Genomic DNA, 11,334 nt, shown 5'->3' on the forward strand with positions numbered 1-11,334 from the left:
GAGCAGCCATCTGAGAGGGGTGGGGAATCTTTGAAGGAAGAGGCTGGACTTGGGGAGGGCTGGGGCTTGGCCTCTGGGGTCTCTGAGGTCCAGGCCCCTCAGTGGCATCCTGGGGCTGGAGCACCTCAGATGGGCTGGAGAAGGCTCACAGGGCCCCGTCAGGTAGCTCCCGGGGAGGGGTGGGGTCCCCATTGAGGGTTTCTGAGCTCCTGGGCCACTCCCAGCCCTTCATCCTCTGCTCTCCTTCCCTCCCCTCCCCTGGCAGGGAGGGCCAGGGCCCCTTGGAGATCCTGCAGCTGGACTTTGAAATGGAGAACTTCACCAGCCAGTCGGTCAAGCGGAGGATCATGTGGCACATTGACTACCGTGGCCACAGCGCCCTGCCTGACCTGGAGCGGGCAGTCACTGAGCTGACGGTCATTCAGCGGGATGTGCAAGCCATTCTACCCCTGGCCATGGTGAGCAGACAGGTGACCAGCCCAGAACATGCCTGAGTCTATGCATGCATGCACATTTGTGTGACAAGAATGTGAACCACTGAGTATATGTACAAATTGACATGTGTGTATATGTGAGACTTCCTGCCATGCCCAGGTATGCCTGTGTGAGAAGCTGTGTGCATGTGTGTTATATTTGTGAGGCCATGAGGACAGCTGATGCTCGTGGGGGCAGAGGTGGGAGATGTCACCATGGAGGGACCACTGATGGGAAGTTTGCAGGAGGAGGTAGCAATGCAGTTGAGTCTTGGAGGTCACCTGGGAGGGAGGGCTCCCAGAGATGCACAGTGTGTCCTAGGCAGGGCATTACTTGGACAAAGGTACAGTAGTGAGAATATGAGTAGTTTGTTCAAAAGAACTATAGATTTAGAAAGAGCGTCATGGAGTGGTAGGGCTGGAATGATTGTCTGGGGCCAGCCCAGGGCAGCTTGAATGGCCAGGGGCATGTGTTGGACGTTACTATGTGAGTCCTGAGGAGCCTGGAAGCTGTTTAAGAGGAGACGGCAGGGGCCTGGGGAAGGATTGTTTCCTGGTAGCACAGTGAGGTGGACCCTGAGGTTCCTGTAAAAGCCCAAGTGAGCAGACCATCTGTCAAGGAGCGTGAGGCGGGGTGGTTGCCTATCCCTGCACACGTGTGCAAGTGTCCCCACTGGAAGGATGTGCATCTGAGAAGTGGGGGGGGTGTCCAGGAGCTGGGGCCTTGGCTAGTGTGCCCCAGGACAGAAGAGGACCACAAGCAGAGCCCCCCTCCCTGCTTCTCCTCCCTGCAGGACACAGAGATCATCAACACTGCCATTCTGACTGGCAGGACAGTGGCCATCCCTGTCAAGGTCATTGCCATTGAGGTGAATGGCCTCGTCCTAGACGTCTCTGCCCTAGTGGAATGCGAGTCAGACAATGAAGACATCATCAAGGTGGGCATCCTGGAGGTGGGGCCCCTGGGGAAGAAGCCCTAGGCCTTCAGGAGAGCAGAACCTCAGACCAGAGTCCAGGTGGCTGACTCTTATTCATCCTCTAAGACAGAACTCATGCCTCCCTGTGCTGGGACCCCTTCTGTTGCAGCAGCTGCCCCACCCTTTTCCTCCTACAGCACTGGCCTTACTTCATCCCAAGCTTCACCACACCATTCTGAAAGGGTTCATTCCCAAGTCTACTGACTCCCATGGTACTCCGTCTTCCTGCCCCTGGATACTGCTTTAGCCAGTCCTGGAGGGCTTCCTATAGGAATATGAAACAGACTGTCAGGCCAGAGGGGAGAAGGCAGTGTCAACAACTTGAAATCAATCTAGCAAGACATTATTGAACCTTGGTGTGTGGCAGACACCTGGCAAGGCAACGGGGTGGGTGAGGGAGACAACCCCTCAAAGACCTGCTCTGAACCCAGAGTGCGAGTGATCGGATGAAGGCAATATAGCTCAGGAAGAAGTCTCAAGAAGTATGTGAGTAAGGCCAGGCGTGAAGGTTGTGTACTGAGGGCCCCACTCCCGGCACACACGCTCCAGCTCCTCCAGCTCCTAAAGGCTCCTCTCAGCCGTGAGCTCCTAGCCCACCTCTGAGCTCCTCCCCAGGGACCTGCTCTGGCCCCAGGTCCTCCACAGCCCAGCCCACACGACACTCATCTGACTCAATGACCCAGTTTGCCACCTCCCCAAGAGGACTCCAGATTCGCTCCTTCCCCTGGCTTTGAATGGTGGTCAGAAGTGAGTTGGGAAGAGGAGGCAGTAGAGTGGGCAGTGGTGTGAGCAGATGTCCAGCCCTGGTACCTGTGGGGTGGGTCAGCCGCTCACTATGCCACCCTCCAGCAGGCATCAAAATCAGATGATTAGACAACTGAATTCGTTCTTGCTCCTGTAAATAATTCAGCTTGAAGAAGAGCAGGACAGTTGGAATGCAGATGTCCTCCTCCTGGTCACTTGGGCTCGCTCCTGCTCTCTCTCTCTATGCTTTGCCTTTGGGTCCCTCCAAGTCTGGGGAGCATGGGGCTTACCTCTTCTATCCATCATCCAGGAAGGATGCCTTCCAAGGGAGCCAGAGCAGATGGTCTGGTACCCCCCACTCCACTGCATCACCCCCTTCAGAGAAGCCTCACCAGAAGTCTGTGGGGCTGTCCACGGCTGGCAGACTGGGATGGGAAGAAACAGGTCTGCTTCCAAGGGCCCTCACCCAGCACCTTCTCTGCCACCCAGACTCCCCCACCCCAGCTCCAGAGCAGAACCAAGGAGAATTAGAGAAGATGTTAAATGAAATTGGTTACAAATCTCGATGAAATATACTCAGGTCTTATGGAGTCTGCCACATTGTAAGTGGAATTTACAGGTCTGCAGTTGGAATTCTTTGCCTTCCGAGGTGGGAAATGAGCATTTCTGGCAGGGCTGCTGTCCCATCCCTCCACCCACCCCTCTGAGATGATGATGGGAGCTGGCAGGGTTTGGCATGCCCCAGGGGCTCATCTCCATGGATAAGCCATAGTCCCAACGCCCCTGGGTCCTTCCAGAGCCTTCAGGGCATCATCAACCCACCAGCTGAATGATAGATCTGCTCCCAAACTCAAGACCATGTATCCATGGACGTGCGCCAGCATGAGCACCTAGATGCATGTACACACAGCATCCGTTCTGGGCTGCCAGGTGTGTGCGTGGGCATATTTAACACACAGAGCCATCTGCATTTGCCCTAAAGTACTGGCAGTGACACCTCTGTGAGTGGGCACAGGTATCCACCAAGATGTACTCAGCAGGCGTGTGGTTTCCATCCAGGGAACCTCTAGGAATGCAAGTTGGTATCCAGGTGGGCAGGCATTTACAACAGCCACATTCGTTGGTGGCAGCCATCCACCCATCTATGCCTGGGGTTCTCTGGTCCTGAGTTTTCCTCTCCCATTCCCTCATCTCCACACCTGGTTAAGCAGCCCCCCTCACCAGAAATTAACTACCTGCCCATTCTCCTGGGGCAACCATGCCAGAGAGGCTGTGGAGGACATGGGCCTGCCCCTCATCCCCATCCCCTCCACCTCAATGTCCTCCCTTCCCAGTTAAGTGCCCATGTCCTTTTCTGCACCATAGAGGACTCTACCTGCCAGACCCCTGGATCCAGAGCCCCGCCAGTCCTGCTAGGGGAGGGGAGCCAGCCCTGAGAGGCCCTCACCCTGGAGCCTCCTCCAAAGTGTGGCTCTGGCAGATCAGGAACAGCCCCTGAAAAGCATTTGCATGTTGGCTCCTTACTAAGGAACAAAAGCCTTCCCCAGTGGGCACCAAGAGGTGATCTCGAGAAAGAGCAAAAGCAGTGATGGAAGCCGGGACTCCCAGAGGAGTCAATGCCTCCTTCCACTGGCCGCCTCTCCTTCAGCCTCCTAGGACTTTCCCTCCAGCCCTGCTTGTCAGACTGAAGTTCCCTGCATTGCCTCACAGGAAGACCTGTACGGCAAGACGTGCCAACTGTTCCTCCCTTCCCCCAGGTTTCCAGCAGCTGCGACTACGTGTTTGTGAGCGGAAAAGAGTCTCGAGGGTCCATGAACGCCAGGGTCACCTTCCGCTACGACGTTCTCAATGCCCCCCTGGAAATGACGGTCTGGGTACCCAAGCTGCCCTTGCACATTGAGCTCTCAGATGCCCGCCTCAGCCAAGTGAAGGGCTGGAGGGTACCCATCCTCCCCGACCGGAGGTACAGCCCCTCTCCTATGGCAGATACTTGGGATACTCATGGGTGGATACAACCTCGGCCAACAGTCTGACCTGCATATGGATATAAGGCCCTTGGTATACATAGTCTGTCGGTTGGTTGTGCAGTTAACAAACTTTCATTGACCAGCTACTGTGAGCTAGGCACTGGCAAGTGTTTGAGATGGGGTGACTGTGACCAGTGCCTGACCATGCCAGTCTCTCAGTCCAGCAGGGGAGGAAGGCATGTGCGTACCACAGAACATGGTGATGGGTGGGAAGCCCTGTGTGCAGGGAATCAAGTGGCACAAGGAGAGGACCGCTTCTCCCTCCAGGAGAAGTCAAGGCAGGCTTCCTGGAAGAGACAACTCTTGAGCTAAGTCTTAAAGAATGAACTGAAAGGAGTTGGCTGGGGAGACAGGTTAAGAGACTGCCTGCAGTCAGGCAGACAAAATGGAGCAGACACAGCTATACATGTGTGCCCCAGCCTGGGCACATCAAGGACACACTAGTGAGTGCATGAGTGCAGGCACACTGTGACTCATACCCAGGCTCCCTTGTGGGCTTGTAAGCTCAGGCACCTGGGTGCCCATATGTGGGGCATATACGTGTGTACTCACCGCATTCCAATCACCCACTCAGCTGCTGGAGAGAAAAGCCCAGCAGGGAAGAGAAGAGAGGAAAGTGACAGGCAGCTAAGAGCAGGAGGTGGGCGGGGCTGGAGAGAGAAGCAGGTGGTGAGAGAAACAGGCAGCCAAGTGAGAAATGGGCTGAGTTCAACTCAGAGAGGTTTGGAAGAGCACTGTGGCATAGACCAGTGCCTCTCAAACTTTAATGTGTACATGAATCACCTGGGGATCGGGGTAAAATGCAGATTCTGACTGGGCAGGTCTGGGGTAAAGCCTGTAATTCTGCATTTCTCACCAGCTCCTGAGTGATAGCGATACTGCTTTGAGTAGCAGTGGACTCTGAAGCCAGACAGCCTGGTTTAAGTCCTGCCTCTGCTATTTACTAGCTGTGTAAACTTGGGCTACTTATGTAACCGCTCTGTGCCTCCATCTCCATATCTGTAAAATGGGCACAATAACACCTGCCTCATAGGATTTTTGTGAGGAATAAATTAATTAACCCAGGTAAAAGAACTCTCGGTGTAAATGAATATTCTAGTTGCTTGATCCTCCAGTACACCAACAAAGCACTAGCTACAGAGAGAAACACTTGGCTTTATCACCAAAGCACACCTTCCTGGCAGTAAACCTCTCAATTTTAGCATTTTTTTTTTTTTTTTTGCAATGTGCACAGGCTGAGAATTTCCCAAATCATCAAGTCCAGGTTCCCTTTTGCTTAACAGTTTATCTATGTGTCTCTCTCCTCTCACATTTGACTAAAAGCAGCTAAAGGAAACCAGGCCACAATTTCCACACCTTGCTTGGAAATCTTCTCAGTTAAATGTCCGAGTTCATCACCTACGGGTTCTGCTTAGCTTCCTCACAACCGCAGAACACAATTCAGCTAAGATTTCTGGCATTCTATAAAAAGGATCACATTTGCTCCAGGTTAGAGCTTAAAACAGTGCCAGGCGCAAACTTAGTACTGAAGAAGAGGCAGCAGTTGCTGTTAGGATTTGACACCAGCTATTCTCAGGCTTGGCTTAAGCCAAGAGGAGGCAAATAGGAACAGGAGGTAGGGTCGAGAAGGTACTTTTCTAGGAGAGAAAAGACTGGGACTCCTGGCTCCAAACTTAGAGATGAAAGGCATGAACCAGAGAGGAGGCTTGCTTTTGCAGAGCTTCTGGGAAGCTGGGAGGACCCAACAGGGCAAGGGTGAGGGGTGTGAACTGTGCAGGTGAGAGTCCAGGTGAGAAGCCTTCAGCATGGCATGTCCCCACCCCAGGTCAGTCCGGGAAAGCGAGGACGAGGACGAGGAAGAGGAGGAGCGGCGGCAGAGTGCAAGCCGGGGCTGCACCCTGCAGTACCAGCATGCCACCCTGCAGGTCTTCACCCAGTTCCACACGACATCATCCGAGGGCACCGACCAGGTGGTCACCATGCTAGGCCCGGACTGGCTGGTGGAGGTCACTGACCTGGTCAGTGACTTCATGCGGGTGGGCGACCCCCGAGTGGCACACATGGTGGACAGCAGCACACTGGCAGGGCTGGAGCCAGGCACCACCCCCTTTAAGGTAGGTATGGGCTCTGTCCCCGCACAAAGGGGCAGTGCTGGGAGCCTTATTTACCTGTGGGTGCAGAACTCAGATTTTCCCAACCCCAACTGGCCCCCAGAACACTCTTCCCTGCCTGCCCCTTGTCTGAAATTCCAAGGTCAAGCTCCCTTAGCTTCATCCTGGTAAAAGTTCTCACTCCAAGCTGTATCAACCTTTATCAATCCTCAGTGTGGGTGACTCAAGCAGACCCCTCCCTGAGAGCAGAGGGGGAGCAGGTGAGAGTCAGCCAGGCTGGAGTCCAGGAAGGTGCGTTTGGTGATCTAGGAACTGAACTTTGACCTTTCCTGACTTGTTTCAACCCTGACAATTGGGTGTCTGGATAGAAATCATCTACCTAAGAAACTATTGTGACCTGTAGGCTAGAATCTGCCTGCAGACATATCTTCTTTGTAAAAGAATTGATCCAACGTGTTTTCAATTGGGAGATTTCTCATTTAAAAAATACATATAGATTCTGGTTTCACAAAAAATGAATCTGGCAACAATCAGCTGAAGCCGGTATTGGTGCCTCCTATACGTGAGAATGAGTTCCCTCATTTTCCACAGTCCTCACCACTCCCTTTTGTCTCTCTGACATTGAGGTTGCACATCAATTGCTGCTTATCACTGTGTGTGGGTTGTTGTTTTCCTTAGAATTGGCCCACCTCTCTCATTTGTGTTCTTGCCTGACTCCTATGAGCCCCTAACACTCTCATGACCTCTGGACACTGGTTCCTGGTTGCAGACCTGAGCCAGAGCTGCAAAGTCCTGCCTCCCAGCCTGCCTCACCCTTCAGGCCCCTCTTGCAGCAGTGCTGGGATTTCTCCCTAGCTGGGGATCTTGGGCAGGGGGGTTGCGCTTTCCTAGCTCTCTCCCATCCCGGTCCCGCTCTGCCTCAGGTGGTGTCTCCGCTGACGGAGGCTGTGCTCGGGGAGACGCTGCTGACAGTGACGGAGGAGAAGGTCAGCATCACACAGCTTCAGGCCCAGGTGGTGGCCAGCCTGGCCCTCTCCCTGCGGCCCAGCCCTGGGAGCAGCCACACCATCCTAGCCACCACAGCTGCCCAGCAGACCCTGAGCTTCCTCAAGCAGGTAACTGGCTGCTTGTCCCACCAGCCAGGGATTTGGTGGTACGGAAGGAGGACCTGGGGACTCTGCTTTGCCCTAGCACCAAAAGTCCCCAAATTAGGACTTTAGAAAACAGAGGATCTCTGCCCTCCATGCCCTGCACACCTGCCCACCCCATGGCCACAGCATCTACATGGGAGGTCAGAACAAGGTCTCGCTTGCTGCTCTTGCCACCTGAGATGTTTCCTCTGAGGGTCTCCCTCCTGGATTCACAGAGGGCTGTCACCTCCACATCACCCCCAGGAAGTACCCTCACTTATCTCTGAAGCCCCAATTATACACCATGGGGATAGCCACAGGACAAAAGTGGAAAGGTGACAGGTGGGAGTCCTGGGGAGTGAGGAGGTGACAGGTGTGAGTCCTGGGGAGTGAGGAGGTGAGCATCAAGTGCTGAGCCCAGAGTCAGGACACAGGGGTCCTCTGTCCCTAACTCATACCATCACCCCAAGCCAATCACTTCTCTCTGAACCCTACTTCCTCATCTGGAGCAAGGGCAATTCTCAGAAGGTTTTAGCCAACAGGCAGAAGTGGGGAGTGGGTGTGTATTCTCAACAGCTTGTTGTCTGACGGGGGCAAACCCAAGGTCAGGCATGGAGATACGGAGCTATTCCAGCAGCAGAAGGGACTTGAATTAGACCCAAGGCAAAACTTACCTTCCGCTTATCCAGGGGAGACGGGTGAAGTGGACAACGGCATCCTCAGAGCGTTATGAGCCTGGATGCCATGGTCAGGGATTTAGCCTTCCCACACCCTGTAAGGGGGACTCTCACTTGAGCAATAGTTCTTAGTGCCTGCCACAGTCCAGGCACAGTTCCAGTGCTGAGAATACAGCAGGGAGCCAGAGACCTGTGGTCCTCGCCCCTACAGAGCCCAGGATCTAGCAGGAAGCCAGCTAAACAAGCTCTTTGACTCCTGACCCCTCCTTCTCCTCCTCCTCCAGGAAGCCCTACTGAGCCTCTGGCTCTCCTACAGTGATGGCACCACAGCCCCACTCTCCCTCTACAGTCCCCGAGACTACGGACTGCTAGTGAGCAGCCTGGATGAGCGTGTGGCCACTGTGACCCAGGACCGGGCCTTCCCTCTGGTAGTGGCTGAGGCCGAGGGGGCAGGGGAGCTGCTCCGCGCCGAGCTAACCATCGCTGAGAGTTGCCAGAAAACCAGACGCAAGAGTGTGCTGGCCACGACCCCTGTGGGCCTGCGGGTGCACTTTGGGAGGGACGAGGAGGACCCCACTTATGACTACCCGGGCCCCAGCCAACCAGGGCCTGGCGGGGGCGAGGACGAGGCCCGGGGAGCCGGCCCGCCAGGCTCTGCGCTACCCGCACCGGAGGCCCCAGGCCCGGGCACCGCCAGCCCCGTCGTGCCACCCACAGAAGACTTCCTGCCGCTGCCCACCGGCTTCCTGCAGATGCCACGGGGTCTAACCGACCTGGAGATTGGCATGTACGCGCTGCTGGGCGTCTTTTGCCTCGCCATCCTCGTCTTCCTCATCAACTGCATCGTTTTCGTGCTGCGCTACCGGCACAAGCGCATCCCGCCCGAAGGCCAGACCAGCATGGACCACTCTCACCACTGGGTGTTCCTGGGCAACGGGCAGCCGCTGCGAGTGCAAGGGGAGCTCTCGCCGCCGGCAGGCAACCCGCTGGAAACCGTGCCCGCCTGCTGCCACGGCGACCACCACAGCAGCGGCAGCTCTCAGACCAGCGTCCAGAGCCAGGTGCACGGCCGGGGCGACGGCTCCTCGGGCGGCTCAGCCCGGGACCAAGCCGAGGATCCCGCCAGCTCGCCCACCTCCAAGCGCAAGCGGGTCAAGTTCACCACCTTCACCACGCTGCCGTCAGAAGAGCTGGCCTATGACTCGGTGCCCGCCGGCGAAGAGGACGAGGAGGAGGAAGAGGACCTGGGTTGGGGCTGCCCGGATGTGGCGGGCACCACGCGGCCCACTGCACCCCCGGACCTGCACAATTACATGCGCAGAATCAAAGAGATTGCATAGAGGCGCCAACCGGAGTAGCAGGGACTCCCCCATCGGGGTCAGCTCGGGGTAGGACACAGCCGGGACCCCCGGTTCACACGGACTCTGGGCGGCTGAATTGATTTTGTACTCCCTGCCCCTGCAGCTTGACTCTGTGCGGGTCGGGCCGCCTCAGTGTCTGGGTCTTCCCTCGCCTCACACCGTTACCCTCTTCTGCCCCCTGCAGGTGGAGGGCTCTTCCTCCAGTGGCTCGCAAGGAGGAAAGCAAGCCCAGCCTCTGTTCTACCCTTTCCAAATCTCCTCCCATCTTAAGCAACTCCCTGCCCCAAGATTGAGGCAAGGAGGTCTAGCTTGGGGTCACGTGGGCCCACGCTGTGTCCCGGCCCCGCCTCCCGTCCCCCCTGTCGTCCCCCTGTGCAGGGGGTTCTGTGGGGGTCTTGTGTCACACGCTGCACAAAGACTTTCCTCAAACTAATATTCAGGGATTTCTGTCCTGCAGGGTGGGGAGGTGGCGGCTGCCTGCCCTGCCAAGGATCTTGCTGTGGATGAAATATCTGGGGGCTAGGGGGACAGCTGTAGCATCTGCCGGCATTCGCGTGCCTCCCAGGACCTGGGAGCTGACTCTACAGAGAGGTCTGGGTGCCAAGCCAGGCACCTTCCTGAGTTCTCAGGACTCCCACCCCGGCCCCAAGGGCTTTGGGCAGGGACCTAAAGGGGAAAGAGTCCTGGATCCATCTCTAGCCAAATCACACCCCAGAGCCAGAGGCCTGGGGACCTCCTTGCCTTCCCCTTCCCCTACAGCAAGGTCAACACTACTACGCCTTAGCCACCCCTCACCCTGCTGACCGCGCCTTCCCTCTGCAGCACAGGGCAGGCAGCCACCTATCCCCCACAAGACAGAACCCAGGAGGGGAGTAGAGGGCACCGGGGAATGCTGTGAGGGACTTTAGGGTGAGCAAACGCAGAAGGGAGCCAGTGTCGCCCCAACCCCATCCCACAGCCATTTTTCTCTCGGGTTCTACCCACCACTGTGTCGGATTTTTCTTAAATAAATGGAAGTGGTCAGACTGGAGGTGGGGGCAGCAGCTCCCATGAACAAACAGTACACGGTGGCTGGCTCTGTATCTTCCTTGTGTGCATGGGCAAACACACACACACACACAAACAAGTCCACACATGCATGCACACACACTCGCACACTGTGGGCACACTACATGACATGAGACCAAAACTTGGCTAGACCAGGCTGTGGTCCTGCTCTTCCTCCCCCAACATGCAGGTCCCTTAAGACCCTCTGGTGTTTTGGGATGCCCAGGTCAAGGGATGAAGAATCCGCTGACCCACAAATGTGCCCTTATAAAGAGGTGCCTCCTCTAAGGCTCTGTCCTGATTGGCTCAGGGGAGGGAAGGGCAGGCCTCGGAACTGCAGAGAAAGATCTTCTGGGGGGACACAGAAAAATAAGGAGAGAGGTGAGAGGGTTGGTGTGCCCACCTGAGTTACTCCAGCTTCCTTCACTGCCCACCTCTGAGGTGGCCCTCCCTGTAACCACCTCTCCTCCCTTCTCTCCCCCTTGGGGTTGATGGAGAAAGCCTGGGGATCTACATGTTAGAAACCAGACAGGAGAGAGCACATGCGTGTTGGGGTGCCCCTCCCCACCAGTGGGCCATGGGCTAGCTGCATCTCATGCCACACTTGACCCGTGAGTGTGCATGCAGCCCCTGATGAGGCCCTGGGAGCCCACACCCCAGCACAGGCAGCAACCTAGGGGGCACAGGAGCTCAGGCGTGAGTAGGGCAGGAGCTCAGCCAAGGCTACCTGGCCAGCATCCAGTGCCCATAGACAGGTGGCTCTGGCAGTCACTTTTGGAAAGGAAAG

The 11,334-nt window shown here is 56.2% G+C and overlaps 1 protein-coding gene across 1 annotated transcript in view; it reads left to right on the forward strand.

Moving 5' to 3' along the window:
* The window catches only part of LOC105485217 (transmembrane protein 132E), a 59,824-nt gene extending 49,261 nt beyond the window's left edge, over positions 1-10,563 (forward strand). Inside the window, exons 4-9 of the mRNA XM_024793912.2 lie at positions 266-458; positions 1,268-1,411; positions 3,952-4,157; positions 6,047-6,335; positions 7,256-7,447; positions 8,424-10,563. Of these exons, the coding sequence (XP_024649680.1) occupies positions 266-458; positions 1,268-1,411; positions 3,952-4,157; positions 6,047-6,335; positions 7,256-7,447; positions 8,424-9,479 (2,080 nt within the window). The 3' untranslated portion in view covers positions 9,480-10,563. The remainder of the gene's footprint in view (positions 1-265; positions 459-1,267; positions 1,412-3,951; positions 4,158-6,046; positions 6,336-7,255; positions 7,448-8,423) is intronic.
* The last annotated feature ends 771 nt before the right edge of the window (positions 10,564-11,334 follow it).

This window comes from Macaca nemestrina, chromosome 17 (assembly GCF_043159975.1).
Source record: "Macaca nemestrina isolate mMacNem1 chromosome 17, mMacNem.hap1, whole genome shotgun sequence".
NCBI classification, from domain to species: Eukaryota; Metazoa; Chordata; class Mammalia; order Primates; family Cercopithecidae; genus Macaca; species Macaca nemestrina.